Below are 16,041 nucleotides of genomic sequence, written 5' to 3'. Positions count from 1 at the left end.
TTGTGTTGTATAGGACTAACTATATTTCCCTCCATCCTATCCTGTCCCCCATTACTTCTATTCTCTTTTGATCCTATCCCTCCCCATGAGTGTCGACCTCGAATTGCACTCTCCTCCCCATGCCCTCCCTTCTATCATCCCCCCGACCCTGCTTGTCCCCTTATCCCCCACTTTCCTGTACTGTGAGATAGGTTTTCCTACCAAAACGAGTGTGCATTTTATTCTTTCCTTTAGTGGAATGTGATGAGAGTAGACTTCATGTTTTTCTCTCACCTCCCCTCTTTATCCCTCCACTAATGAGTCTTTTGCTTGCCTCTTTTATGAGAGATAATTTGCCCCATTCCATTTCTCCCTTTCTCCTGCCAATATATTTCTCTCTCACTGCTTGATTTCATTTTTTTTTTAAGATATGATCCCATCCTCTTCAATTCACTCTGTGCACTCTGTCTCTATGTATGTGTGCATGTGTGCATGTGTGTGTGTGTAATCCCACCCAGTACCCAGATACTGAAATGTTTCAAGAGTTACAAATATTGTCTTTCCATGTAGGAACGTAAACAGTTCAACTTTACTAAGTCCCTTATGACTTCTCTTTGCTGTTTACTTTTTCATGCTTCTCTTCATTCTTGTGTTTGAAAGTCAAACTTTCTTTTCAGCTCTGGTCTTTTCATCAAGAATGCTTGAAAATCCTCTATTTCATTGAAAGACCAATTTTTCCCCTGAAGTATTATACTCAGTTTTGCTGGGTAGGTGATTCTTGGTTTTAGTCCTAGTTCCTTTGACTTCTGGAATATCCTATTCCATGCCCTTCGATCCCTTAATGTAGAGGCTGCTAGATCTTGTGTTATCCTGATTGTATTTCCACAATACTTGAATTGTTTCTTTCTAGCTGCTTGCAATATTTTCTCCCTGACCTGGGAACTCTGGAATTTGGCCACAATGTTCCTAGCAGTTTCTCTTTTTGGATCTCTTTAAGGCGGTGTTCTGTGGATTCCTTGAATATTTATTTTGCCCTCTGGTTCTAGAATCTCAGGGCAGTTTTCCTTGATAATTTCATGAAAGATGATGTCTAGGCTCTTCTTTTGATCATGGCTTTCAGGTAGTCCCATAATTTTTAAATTGTCTCTCCTGGATCTATTTTCCAGGTCAGTTGTTTTTCCAGTGAGATATTTCACATTATCTTCCATTTTTCCATTCTTCTCGCTTTGTTCTGTGATTTCTTGCTTTCTCATAAAGTCCTTAGCCTCCATCTGTGCCCTTCTAATTTTGAAAGAACTATTTTCTTCAGTGAGCTTTTGAATCTCCTTTTCCATTTGGCTAATTCTGCTTTTGAAAGCATTCTTCTCCTCATTGGCTTTTTGAACCTCTTTTGCCAATTGAGTTAGGCTAGTTTTCAAGGTGTTATTTGCTTCACCATTTTTTTGGGTGTCCTTTAGCAGGGAGCTGATCTGCTGTTCATGCTTTGACTTCATGTCTCTCATTTCTCTTCCCAGCTTTTCCTCTACCTCTCTAACTTGATTTTCAAAATTCTTTTTGAGCTCTTCCATGGCCTGAGCCCATTGGGTGGGCTGGGACACAGAAGCCTTGATTTCTGTGTCTTTGCCTGATGGTAAGCATTGTTCTTCCTCATCAGAAAGGAAGGGAGGAAATGTCTGTTCTCCAAGAAAGTAGCCTTCAATAGTCTTATTTCTTTTCCCTTTTCTGGGCATTTTCTCAGCCAGTGACTTGACCTCTGAATATTCTCCTCACACCCACCTTGCCTCCTGATCCTCCCAGCCAGCACTTGGGGTCTGAGATTCAAATGCTGCTTCCAGCCTTAGGGCTTTTGGCAGGGGCAGGGCTGCTATTCAGTGTGAGATTAAGTTCAGGTGCTAAGGTGGGGGCAGGGCTGCCTCTCAGGCTCAGTTCCCTCAGGGGGTTTATGCACAGACCTTCCACAATGGATTCAGGCTCCCGCCCGCTTGGGGAGCCCCTGTCTGCAGCCGCCTCTCAGTTTCTGCCTCCCGAGGGGCCTGAGTTATGGGGGCACCCCACTCCCCTCTTGACCCGCCAAAGAGACTCTCTCACCGCCCCCTGTCACCTGTGGGTGGAGGGACTCGTGCGGCCGCTGGAGATCCGGTCCCTGACGCCTGCTCGGATCTGTTTCTCTCAGTGCCGCGGCCACGGCCGCGGCCGCAGCAGGTCTGGGCTGGGCTGGGCTCCGCGTCTGCAGCGCGACAGACCTTTTGCGAGAGGTTTGCAGGTCCCTCTGTGGGTGGAGGGGCCCATGTGGCCGCTGGAGATCCCGTCCCTGAAGCCCGCTCGGATCTTTTCCTCTCGGTGCCGCGGCCGCGGCAGGGCTGGACTCAGCTCCCAGTCCCGGCGCCCAGTCCGCAGCGCGAAGGACCCCCGTGAGAGGTTTGCAGGTCTCTCTGGAACAGAAATCTCCCTCGCTCCAATGTTCCGTGGCCTCTGGGTGCAGAATTCCCCGTGAGTTACTTCCCTGTAGCCGTTCTATGGGTTGTGGGTTCGGAGCTATGTGTATGTGCGTCTTTCTACTCTGCCATCTTGGCTCCGCCCCCTGACTAATTTCTATAACAGCAAAGACTAAATAACAAATCATTAATTTGGAACTTTAATTGTATTCAGTCTATTAGCAAGACTAATGTTTGTTTCAAACATGAAAATATGTTTTAAGTAAGACAATTTACCCTTTTCGACAAAATACTGCCTGTAAATAAATGAGATACAGGAAATCAAGATCAACTAATATTAATGTCTTGAAACCTATAATCAACTAGAATAAGTTCCATATTCACAACAGAAGTATAAACAGAACCGTAAATTATTAATATACTAAGTGTTCTTCCCTATCACTATTACTGTGTTGGTGTATTGTTAGCCTTAACATCTGACGCATATTTCACCTTTTTTTGAAGATTTACTTAAGAGTCTGTTTATTTATAAATAAAAAGAAATATTTCTATTACTTAAAGACAGTAACCTGAACTTGGCAGGGGAGGGAAGGCAGGGAAGATGCAGGCTACTAATTTGGAGTTTCACATAAGTAAAATGTCCTTGAACTAAATAACAATAAAAGAAAATAACTTAAAAGTTCTCATTTCAAGAACTATGTTTAGAACTAAAAAAGCAATGAAAACTATTTTTAATACTTTTTACATCTTGAATTACAATGTTTTTAGAAAATGGAATGTGGTTTATTATTATATTTCAAAGTTTAAAAAATACCTTCACGAGAACTCAGTCAAATGTATAACAATACAAGTCATTCTCCAATTGATAAATGGTCAAAGGATATGAATAGGCAATTTTCAGAGGAAGAAATTCAAGATCTGTATAATCATATGAAAAAATGCTCTAAATCACTTTTGATTAGAGAGATGCAAATCAAAACAACTCTGAGGTACCACATCACACCTATGACATTGGCAAACATGACAGAACAGGAAAATGATAAATGTTGGAGAGAATGTGGGAGAGTTGGAACACTAATTCATTGTTGGTGGAGCTGTAAGCTCATCCAACCATTCTGGAGAGCAATTTGGAACTATGCCTAAAGGGCTACAAAAATGTGCATACCCTCTGACCCAGCAATATAGCTACTAGGACTGTACCCCCAAGAGATCATAAAAAAGGGAAAGGGTCTCACATGCACAAAAATATTTATAGCAGCACTCTTTGTAGTTGCCAAAAACTGGAAATCAAGGGGATGCCCATCAGTTGGGGAATGGCTGAATAAGTTGTGGTATATGAATCATGGAGTACTATTGTGCCATAAGAAATGACGAACAAGAAAACTTCAGAGAGGCCTGGAAGGACTTATATGATCTGATGTTGAGCAAAAGGAGCAGAACCAGGAGAAATTTGTGCACAGCAACGACCACAGTGTGTGAGAGTTTTTTCTGGTAGACTTGGAACTTTGTAAAAACACAAGAACTTAAAAAAAATAATAATAATAATAATTCCCAATGGTTTTCTAAGGCAAAACGCCTTCCACACTCAGAGAAAGAACTATGGAATTCGTTTGCAGAATGTAGCAGATCTTGTGTACATGTGTGAGTGTATGTGTGTGTGTATTATGTTTTGATTTGTTATATGATTTCTTCCATTTATTTTAGTTCGTCGACACAGCATGACTATAGTGAAAACGTATTCAATAGGAAAGTATATGTAGATCATATATAGAATTGTATGGCATCTTGGGGAGGGAGAGGGGTGGTGGGAAGTAGGCGGGGGGGGTAAAAATATAAGCTTTTTGGTAGTGATTGTAGAACATTAAAAAAACTAATTGAAAAAAATAAAAAATAAAAAAAATACCTTCACACATTTCTCTTGAATATAGTTCCTATGGGTAGAAAATTGGCATGACTGCTTTTGATCATCTCCTTCACCATCTTCTGGTTTCAGTTTGCTAAGATGATGGTCTGAGATCCATTCCATCAAAACAATTAAAATCTCATAGACACGTCCATTAACCTATAATTCAGAAATCAATTTCATAAATTCTTTGATTTCAACTCATTTTCACTAAAGGAACTCAAACAAGTTAAAAAATTTATCAGATGATTGCGGAAAAACCAGCATAAATATTTTACTACACAATTTGTCTTTATTGGATAAGGTTATATGAGAAATATGACAAATAAAAACCTATTTAGATGCCTCCTCACAGCATAGAGGTATCCTCTATTTCTAAAAGGCCATTCTTGTAGAGCCCCAGCAGAAAGAACTGTGTAACCTATTAGATTGGATAAAATGACAAAATAGGAAGATGATAAATGTTGGAAAAGATGTGGGAGAGTTGGAACACTAACTCACTGTTGGTGGAGCTGTGAGCTGATCCAACCATTCTGGAGAGCAATTTGGAACTATGCCCAAAGGGCTACAAAAATATGCATACCCTTTGATCCAGCAATATCACTTCTAGGACTGTATCCCAAAGAGATCATAAAAATGGGGAAAACTAGCCAATGTGAAAGAAAAAAAAAGAATAAAGATGCTGTAACTCAAAAACAATGTGAATAACTGCACAGGTTTCTTTGGCCTGTTCTTTATCAAAGGGTGACTGTGTTGAGAAAGAGAAAGGACCTTAAAGGTCCTATAACAGTGCAAATGATGCTGAAGTGGGATTCAAGAGAAATCTGGTTCAAATTCAGACTCAAACACTTCCTAGATGTGTGACCATGACATTCTGACTACTTCATCTGTAAAATGAGAATAATGCCTGCAGGACTTATCCCACAGTTATTGTGAGAATCCTATGAAATAACATACTTAAATCACAAACCCTAATGTGTTATATAAAACTGGTTATGATTATTTTAAAGAGGAAACTAGGGTCCAGAGAAGTTAAAATAATTTACCAAACACAGCATTTAGTGATATTTTATGATAGACTAGTCAGTGGTCAAAAGATTCTTCAGGTGTCAAAAGATAATAAATCTCAATATAAAGAAAATTAGGGGAAACAATTAGAAAAATAACAACAGCAAAATTTATTATATTAAGTTGTAGAGAACTTTTTATTCTGAGTTTCTGCTTTTCTATCTTCTTCAAAGGCTTCATATATCTATTTAAGCATCAGACTATAATATTCTAATTTTTTTTATTCTGAATTACTTTTGATAAATGGCTACAAATTATCAAATATATCCACTTTGTCCCTTCTTTCTATTTATAAAGTTTTCTTCATATTGTACCTTATTAATTCTTGAAGTTGATGTTTTTTCTTGCTTTGTAGTTTTCATTCCATGACAGGATGGAGAAACAGCTTTACACTTTTGCACTGCCACAAAATTATACTTCCTCTGTAAAGGTACATTACCCATGAAATAAATGACATTTATTTTTAAAATGATCAAAAACTAAAAGACTTTAAAAAAACCTGAAGTGAAAAAGTAGGAAATTCACCTGTAAATTTTCTAAACGACCTTGAACTCTTTTAGCCTGAACCTCCATTTTCTTGTTTTGTTCACTTACATCACTTAACTAAAACAGAAAAGTAAAATATTTACAGAAATAAAATTTAATGCAATTCTTAATCATATTTCAGTCAATTAATAAACATTTATTAAGTATATATTGTGCCAGATATTGTGAAAAATGATGTAAACACAAAAAAAGGTCCAAACCAGTCCCTGCTCTCAAGGAGCTCAAAATCCAATGTAGGAGAAAACATGCAAATAACTTTATATAAACAACCAATACACAGAATAAACTGGGGGAAAAAATCAGCAGAAAGGACTTAAGAGAGAATAGAAAATAGTTCCTGCAGAAGGTGTAATTTTTATATAGTACTTGGAGGAAGCCAGGAAGCCAAGATGAGGAAGGAGAGAATTCCATGAAAGGACAGTAAGTGAAAATGTCCCAAGTTGGTAGTTGGAGTGTTTTGTTCAAGAAACAGGATGGAAGCCAGCGTCAATGGATCAAAGGTAGGGGAATTGTACAAAGTATGAAGATGGGGTAGGGGGAAGGAAGGAGAAGAGGGAAACAGGTCATGAAGGGCTTTGCACAACAAAGGGTTTAAATCTAATCTTGAAGGTGGAGTTTATTAAGAGGGTGACAATTGAGCAGAGGACAAATTAGAATAGGGAGAATTTTGTGGCAAGCAGACCAACCAGCAGGTTATTTCTGTAGTCCAGATATGTGGGTGATAAGAGTCTGTACCAGTGTTGTAGTAGCGTCAGAGGGGGAAGGGGGCAAAGATGAAACTGACAGGCTTTCACTGTCTGGATAAGGGATGAGAGTAAGGAGTCTAGAATAACATCTAGGTTGTGAGTCTGCGGGACTGAGAGGATGGTAATACCCTCAACAGCTATAGGAATACAATGATTATTTTGCTGTGTATATCTCAACTAAAATTATATTTCCAGTACTTCATAATAAAGGTGACTGGCTTTTTAAAAGGCTATGCTAGTAAGAGTACAAGTTCTGGTCTGTATTATGAAGCTAGTATTTTCAGTACTATGTATTTTTATGTATTAGTATACACAAAGCTAACTTTGTATATAGCCTACAGATCTGTCACCTGATTACCAGGTTAGCAAAAAAGAGAAAAGCTCATCACTCAAGGATGACCAACAAAGGACTTTAATGTGTTAGTAGAAGGAGTACCCCACTAAAGTCAATGATCTTTCAAAACATCAACAGCAAAGTACCAAAGTCTATGTGTGGGTGTGTTTTTTGCAATAACAACTCAAACTGAAATAGTGCTTTAAAGGTTTACAAAATAAATAACAACTAAACCCACAACTCAGTAAAGAAATGTCAAGAGTCTCTCTAGAAAGGACAATGTTATATTCTGGAAACGTATAAATTCTGAATGCACTGTGAACAAAATGTATATATACTAGTACAAAATGTGTTTGCCTACCATTTTTTTGTCAGCAGCAGTGATAAATGATCATTTGTGTCTACAAGTGACAAAAGAAATATATACATATATACGTATGAGTTATGTATGTATATACATATATTCAGAGAGAGAGAGAGAGAGAGAGAGAGATATTTGTATATGCTTCTTTCAGTAATTTGAAAGCTCAAATCTATCAATATTCTTCTAGGCTAATGAGATTACTTTGAAAAAACATTATCACTCAATGGTGTGCAGAAGACCTTATCAACCCCAGTTTTTTTCAGTCCAAAACACAAGAGTCTACATTTGACCAACTATCACCAATGAGGCATGCAAGCCATCCAAGCTTATGCTGTGAGGTACCCTCAGGAGAGATGAAGTGGCATATGCCAGGGGGTCAAAGCACTATCCCCCCTTTGACACCACGTCCCTTCTGATACCATTAGAAACAGATCAGAACTTAGAGAACAAGAACACCAGGAAATGCAGTGCCCCCAAGACCAATAGTCTAACTACTGGAAGGAAGCAACCCTTGTAGTGAAGGGGCTCACCAGTCCCATCACAACCAATATCAACTGCTAACCAATGGGTGGGCAAGCCCAAGTGCCCCAGGAAGAGCAGCACCCCCAGACCACCAGCATTCCTCCCAGTCTAACCTCTAAAGCCAATACCCAGAGGAGCAAATTTTAAGAAGGGTCCCACCATCCTAACACCATGTGTTGCTATATACATATATGTATATATATATATATATGTGGCAACATATATATATATGTGGCAACACATGCTACGCAGTTCAAACCAACACCACGTTGACTACCACCTCCCCTTCCATCCTAGTGAAGACAGCCCTGGCCACTCAGAGTCCAAGAGTCCTAGGAATTGCAAAACCCTCCAAACTATCAGTCCTGTTTCCACCTAATGTCTCATAGCCACCATTAAGGAGAGCAACAACTGCAGAGAAGGAGCCTGCTATCCTAACCAACACCAACACTACCCATTGACTGACTGCCATCCAGGGGCAGGTAAACCCAAGAGCCTCAGAAATATCAATGCCCTCTCAGACCATAAGTCAGTGTGAAAGTCATGTCCATGAAGCTACAACCTGTCAGCTGCCTCTGCAGGTGCTGTCATCAACTACTCTTCTCAAAAACCACAAATACTGAAGAACAGAAAAAGGAGATTCTCACCATAAAAGTACTGTCAAATAACTGAACATCAGAAATATATATGTTTTTTTTCTGTGGAAAAGACATTGAAAAAGATGCATTATCATCTGCTTTGCCACTATACCTTTAGATCAGAAACTGTCTTGCTTTTTCTATTTGTATCTCAATGCTTAGCAAATTATCCATATATGTCTCCTCCTCAAACATGACGGATTAAAGGCAAAGAAAGAGAGAAAAAGAGAGGAGAGAGAGAGAAAGGGAGAGGGAGAGAGAGAGGGAGAAAGAGAGAGAGGGGGAGAGAGGAAGAGGAAGAGGAAGAGGGAGAGGGAGAGGGAGAGGGAGAGGGAGAGAATGAATCTTCTTTTTCCTGCCATGGCTTTTCAACCACCAAGAGCCTGAGATTCAAAACTTTTCAAAAGAAAAAAAAAAACACTGAGAAACAAAGGCTACAAAACAGTGGCTTAAGATATTCAATATGGCCAGAAACCAGTGTTTTAAGACATCAAATTTATTCCCAAAGCCAGAATATTTCTTTCATTGGCTACTAAAGCCTAGTTTGTTTCCAAAAAAAACTCTAGTGATCACTCTGTAATCTACAGAAATTTCATACTGTCAATATCTAAGCTAGTTACCAACACGATTGAGGAAAAACAAGTTTACTTAAGGATTATCATCCTTAAAATAACAGTCTCTGATAAAATTTTTATTGTTACCAAACTTTCTCTAAACATAATGTGTCTTAAGATTTAAGTTTTACACACAAATAAGAATGAAAATAGATCTTGCCTGTTTTTTCAGGGTATCATTTAATTCTTTCAATGTGTCAAAAGATGACTTTAGCCTCTTGTTTTCTTTCGTCTTTTCTTTAAGCACCTCTGTTAAGTGCTTAATTTCTTCAATGTGATGCTTAGAGGGAAAAAAAAACTTCTAAAAATTAGGTAAGATAAAGTATCAGGAATATTTCCAGAAAATTACCAACTAATATCAATTAAAAGCTTTTGATATTTTAAACTCATCATTTCAAATCATGCAGATTAAACAAAATTATAAAACTTTATAGCACAAAGCTCACTACACCTGATATCATAATAATTAATGAAACTCAGGGATCTATTTTTGATAATGAATAGAATGAAACAGAAAAATAAGATAATAAAAATATCACAAATAACATTTATGAAATATCAATAGATATGTAATGTTGGAAAATTTATGTTAAATGAAAACAAATTAATCAACATTTGATCTCTTCCAAGAAATTCTAAGTTCTGACAGAGAGAGCAAAACTCAAAGAAAAAGACTCAATGAAATACGTCAGTTGCCCAAATGTTCAATTCCAAATTAAGACTGTATGTCTAATTCAACAGCTACCTAAAGAGTCGGGATAATAAGCCAATCAACTAGATGCTTTATCTACATGATGACAACAAACCAGTACGAGTAGCTTATTTTGCCAATGAATAAGAAACAGACAATCGGGGGCATGATATAAACAGGGCCTAGGTGTATCTCATCTACTATAGTGATAAAAGGGAAGGATCTAGAGTATTCTATAAACATGAAATAGAGCTTTCTTTAGAAACTAGTCCAAAACGGGTAAGACAAAGCAGAAGCTAATACTAGGAAAGAGAAGTTCAAAAGATGCATCAGCCTAAATATTGGATGTTATTAAGCAGGTAAGTTTTCTTAACAGTACTATCTCTAAAACTGAATCATCACCAAGTATGAAAAGAATAACTAACTAGGTATAAAAAATGATAGGGTACATGAAGTAGATGAACTGATCCAAACCAACTTTTCCCTATTTTACAAATTAAAATAAGAATGACAAGTTTTAGAGATAAACTGCTAAAACTTATAGCTCTCTTTCCCCTCATTCAATTAATTGAGAATGTATTTAAACATGCAGGTTGCCTGAAGGTTTCACAGCACTGAGAACCAAAATCAAGACTGTTCTCAAGTTAATTATATAAATATTATGAAAATTAAGGGTAATCACTGCAGTCATTTTAAGCACAGCAGGTATAGAGACATGGAAAAAAACAGTCTCACTAGATGAGGCAAAGAAATCTGGAAAACCAATGACCCTTATTTCAGACTCAAAGATGTGGACTTAAAGGAGACTTTCCTTGTCACCCAATTTCAATCTCTTTATTTTACAAATGAGGAAACTGAGGCCCAGAAAGGTTAAGTGACTTGCTCAAAGTCACATAAGCAGTAAGTGGCAGAGGTGGTATTCAAACCCAGGTCTTCTGACTCCAAATCCCCTGTCCTTCCAACTGTACCACACTGTATCTTCACCCAGCCTGGACATTTCTATTGGAATTTTGATTCCATGAGCTTAAGGAAAAATAATTTTATATCATTAAATTATAGTCAAATCAAAAAATCAACAAGAATTTATTCAGTCTAATACATGCCAGACACTGTGTGAGGCATTAGCACAGCACTCACTAGCACAAACTTTTTCAAATCCAAGAGATACTAAAAATTCATCACAAAAACCATATGATTAAGAAACCAGAGTACAGAAAAGCACACAATCTAGGGTTTGGTAATATCTGGCAGTATTTCTTGGCAGGGCAAATCACTTCATTAGGGAGCACAGGAATAAGCATCATAATAAATTAACTTCCTTCCACTTTTCTCATCTAACAGCTTTAAAACCATCAGTAGTACATTTCACTTTATCTCAAGCTCTCAGCTTTACTTTTGATTGAAAACCACAAAAGCAGAAAAACATGACTGCTCAAAAGTTTCACTCAACATACACATGCTTATTTACACTGATTCAAACTGCTAAGTGCCACTTTCCCTAAATCCAAATGAAATTAAATGTTCATTTCTACAGGGCCATCTTCATACCCAGTACACCCGTAATGAAATCAAGTAGTACAACTTGGTTTTTTAACTAACCCCGTCAAGAAGAAAATTGTTTACACTAAACTGAAATCTTTCTATATAAGGTTACCTCTTTCATAATTTGAAATTTTGTATGAATTTCTTCTTCAACGCTTTTAATTTTAGTCAAAGCAATTTCATGCTGGATTAGCAGCTTTTCTTTTTGACTTAAAAAATATTCTCGCTTATGAAGTTGAGCAGCAAACTCCTGTTGTCCTGCAGTTTCTTGCTGTATCAAAATATTAAGTTTTTAAAAGTTTTTTTAAAAAAACCCAAAATACACATACATTTGGCAAAACATTGCTTTCTTTGGTGCAAGTTTACTTCAATGAAATAGACATTCTTTAGAAAATACTTCCAAAGAATATATGAATGTGCTAAAACACAGAAAGCTGGTCTTTAAGCGAATCATGTTGCAGCTACCCACACTTGTGTTTTTGCCCATAAACAAAACCATGCTAAATGAAAGGGCAGTTCTCCTAGAGAATAAACTGATCTATTATCAACAAGAAAATTATAACACTATTTTAAGAATGAGCAATAATATTCCTGCTTGTTTTTGCCCAAAAATCTCTACGAAAGATTTCAGGAATGTTTGTGGAATCAGGCTCCAAAATGAAAGAGAAGATGTTACACATTTAATTTCGTCAAAAAGTGAAACTTCATGAATTAAACATAGGTAATAACAAAACCAAAGACCCTAAATGACAGGGACTCATACAAAAACAAGATTCTTTGAAAACTCTGATAACTTTACAACCAATAAAAGGATGGTATTTTTCTTGTACTGGTAGAGATTGGGACATAAATTTATTCTGAGCCCAAGAAAAAGACCATCCACTCTTACTTTGAAGGACTGATTTGGAGTAAGATAATTTTCTTAAAAAGTGTTTCCTGAAGAAATTTTGTGAGTAAAAAATTCAATTGTGAAAAAAATTTTGAAATGTTTACTTGGAATATGGGGAAATATATGGGATACATTGGGATATGGAGTATCATCAGAGGGAACTGCTGAAATAGTAAGGAAAAAGACAAGGGAGAAGGGACTAAGAACCACAGTCCAACTACCTGATTTTTCAGATGAGAAAATTAAAACTCAGGAAGGGAAACGGACTTCCATTCAAGTTTTAAATTTAAGAATTTATGATTTTGCAAGAGGCGGCATGACATGGGTGTCAGGAACACCTAAATTCAAGCCCAGGTGACTGATACTGTGTGCTGCTTGTGTGACTCTGGATCAGTCTATCAACTGCACAGTGAACACTAAGCTTACAAACTGCAGAACATTTGCTGATCTGCACTAGTAGAGGGAACTTCCTCACCATGAGTCTGTACCTATCAAATTAAAAGTTTAACATTGCCCCCCCCCCCAAAAAAAGATCTCAAAAAAGTGAAGCTAGCCATAAAACAAACATATCTTTATCTGCCTAGCATAATTACCTTTAGACATTGCCCCCATACACCATTTTTATCCATCCATCCATTTCTTCCCCTTAAAAAAAGTTCTCACAGATGAACATCAATTCTTCCCTCATCATTATCCCTATTAATTTAATAATGAATATACTTCACATTCAAATTTTATTGGATGCTAACTGCTAAGAACATAAAATTAAACATTCCAAAATTTTCAAATCATGTCTCACCTGCAGTTTCTGATGTATCAGAGATAATTCATTATATATCTGACTGATATGAGGTGGAAGCAAACTTTGCCTGAGTTTGTTAGACATCTTGCTAGATGATACTGACTTGTCAGTATACTTCAATGGAGAGCAATATCCATCATAGAAATACTCACTACCAGGCACTGAATTACATAGCAAGGTGTCTAAAAATAAATGAAAATTATAAAAGTCAAATTTATTCATTAATATTTAAATTGCTAAGCAAAACTAAGTATAGATTTAAAGTTCTTTCATTTGAAAGCAACATTTGAATGAATTTATGTTACACCATAAGCCAGTGGAATCTCCAAAATCTTTCATGGGAGAAGCTGTGTTTCCCACTGCAACAAGAATTCACAAACAACAAAAAAAGGAGCATGGTAACAAGTAACTCCCTCTGCTGGTTGGAGACCAGTGTTCTAGGGAATTTGCAATATTTCAAATAAAACATTAAAAGATTACACAACTAAAATATAACACTTATTCACCTTCTGACAATGACAACAAAAAAGGATGAAAGGGGTCACTCAGACAAAGGTGGCTCAGAGTTCCTGGCAAAACCCAAAGCACTTCCAATCAACGATATAGAGCTAATAAGATAACAAGGAAGAGAAGATGATGGGAAATATCCCAAGCAAAGAAAAGCCTTCTCCATTAGCAGCCCATGGTTAAGATGAGGATGCACAGATTGCCCAGTAAAGAGATCTCCATTGAGAACTTTCCAAGAGTACTTTCTATAGCTCTCTTTCCAAAGCAGTGAATCAGTCTGACCTTGGCATGTGCCCATCTCTTAAGAGAAGAAAAGAGTACTATACTCACCCAGCCTGAGGGAAAGGAAAAGCATTACTGGAAGAAACTCCAGAGGGGAGGGGCCCCACACGTCACTGAAGATGTGCAGTGAGAGACAACACAGTGAGCCATACACCACACTGCAATGGTCTACACCCTCATCCTACTCCCCTGCCCCTAACTCAAGGAAAACTCTGCAACCTGATGGGAAAAAAATCTAAGACAGTTTAGGGGTAGGGTCAAAAGGTGAAGGCACTTGATTTAAAATTAACTTAGAAAACTGGGACAGAGGTCAAGAAGGCCAATGAAGCAAGCGTGGGGATAAACTAAGTAGAAAAAATGCAGTAGCACAAAGAAGGAAAAATGAGCAAGAAGAAATAAAAACCCCCCAATGAAAAAGTAAGCCAGACATATTCCACAGGTCCCCAGAACTAAAAAACCAACATCAAAAAACTGCAGAATAGTTCCAAAAAGAAATTAAAAATTAACTGGATGAAAAAATGTAAAAAAGGAAATAACAATGAAAACTATGATGTAAGAGAAGGCAAACATTAGTTCCCTCAAAGAAGAATTCAGGACAAATTGAGAGAAGCAGCAACTTAAAATACATAACGCCAAATCTCTTCAAAAGAGAAGAAACTGAAAAATAAAATGATATATGTGAAACTTAAAAATACAGATCTGTATGCAAATGTGGCAAAACAGAACTAAAGAACAGCCATAATAAAAGAACACATGAGGTCTCTATAAATAAAACATAAGAACATGGAGGTCTGGTTCCTGGAACTCAAGAAACAGTGCATCTCCCATCATACCACACTGCCCTGAGATCTCAGGGAGTAAGGCTCATGAAAAAAAGGACCACTACTACAATAACAACATTAAGAGCAAGAACGCTAAATACCCCCCAAAAATTAGTAAAGTGAAGACAGCTATCTGTAATTAACCTAACAGTTACATGGGAAGTTAATAGAGAGTAAAGTTTTTTTGTCCCCAAGAAGCTCTAACATATTATTTACAGAAAGAGAAAGACAGAAATTAAATTACAGAAGTGACTAGGGATAAAAAAGGGAAAAAAAAAAATGAGGAGAAATAAATGAACACTTGCTGGAAAAAGTTGCAACAAATGAATGCTATAGAAACTGAAAGATATAGGAAGAAGGGGTCAATTACAGGAAGGATTCCCTTATCTGAGTTGGGAGAAGGAATAACAATTTAAGTAAACTCAAGAAATGTGGGATACATTAGAAAAATCAGGGAGACAGATAAGGAGGAAATTGTGATTAAATAAAGTATGCAATGTTTCTTACAGGTATGCTTCTTAAGGTAGCTCCAAATGCTATCTTCAAAGAGGTGGGAAATCAATACAAAAGAATTAAAGGAAACCATAAACTTAATAACAATAACCTTACATGTGAAAAAGATAATAAGAGAATAGATAAGAAAACAAAAGTTTAAATTTCTTGCATACATAATATATATTTGAAAAAATAAAGATTCATAAAAAATGAAAATATAAGCTGGAACAAAATTTACTATGAATAAGATAATTCAAACAAACAGGGAGATACAATCATGACTTCAGTGTTAAAAAAAAAAAAAACCAAAAAAATTCATGGTGTTAAAGATAAACAAGGAAATTATATCATACTTAAAGGTATTAGACAATGAAATTAGTAAACATGTATGCACCAAACAGCATAAATATCATCAAAATTAATTTAAAAAGAGAATTGTAAAAAAAAAAAAAAAAAACAAAACCCAAAGCAACACAGTAATTGTAAAAAATTTTAATGTTTCTTTTTAGAAATACATAAATGTAACAGAACTATAAAGACAAAAACAAAGAACTGAGTTTATTGTTGGAAAAACTATATTCGAAATACATGTGCAGGGGAGGAGCCAAGATGGTGGAGTAGAAAGATACACATATGCTAGCTCCGAACCCACAGCCCATAAAATACCTGTAAAGAAGAACTCCCAACAAATTCTGGAGCAGCAGAAGCCACAGAACAATGGAGAGGAGGAGATTACTGTTCCAGAGAGACCTGAAAACCTGAAGTGAAAGGTCCATCACAACCCAGACCTGGAGCAGAGCCCAGCCCTACCTTGGCCTCATGGCACCAAGAGGAGCCGATCCGAGCAGGCTTCAGGGACAGAA

The 16,041-nt window shown here is 36.9% G+C and overlaps 1 protein-coding gene across 9 annotated transcripts in view; it reads right to left on the bottom strand.

Annotated features, from left to right (window-relative positions):
* CCDC138 (coiled-coil domain containing 138) overlaps positions 1–16,041 on the bottom strand; it is a 97,024-nt gene that overhangs the window by 65,220 nt on the left and 15,763 nt on the right. For 8 of the 9 annotated variants that reach the window (XR_011969850.1, XR_011969851.1, XM_072621825.1 and 5 more), the window contains 6 exons: positions 13,071–13,255; positions 11,495–11,653; positions 9,310–9,429; positions 5,911–5,988; positions 5,700–5,807; positions 4,318–4,476 (listed from right to left, as the gene is read on the bottom strand). Coding sequence is in view for 7 of the 9 variants with exons in the window: in XM_072621825.1 (XP_072477926.1) it covers positions 4,318–4,476; positions 5,700–5,807; positions 5,911–5,988; positions 9,310–9,429; positions 11,495–11,653; positions 13,071–13,255 (809 nt within the window). In the remaining 2 variants the exon portion in view is untranslated. The remainder of the gene's footprint in view (positions 1–4,317; positions 4,477–5,699; positions 5,808–5,910; positions 5,989–9,309; positions 9,430–11,494; positions 11,654–13,070; positions 13,256–16,041) is intronic. The other variant, XM_072621829.1, reaches the window with a different exon arrangement.

Source organism: Notamacropus eugenii, chromosome 6 (genome assembly GCF_028372415.1).
Source record: "Notamacropus eugenii isolate mMacEug1 chromosome 6, mMacEug1.pri_v2, whole genome shotgun sequence".
Taxonomy (NCBI): Eukaryota; Metazoa; Chordata; class Mammalia; order Diprotodontia; family Macropodidae; genus Notamacropus; species Notamacropus eugenii.
Note: the sequence above shows the minus strand (reverse complement) of the source record. Positions and strands in the feature narration are given on the sequence as shown.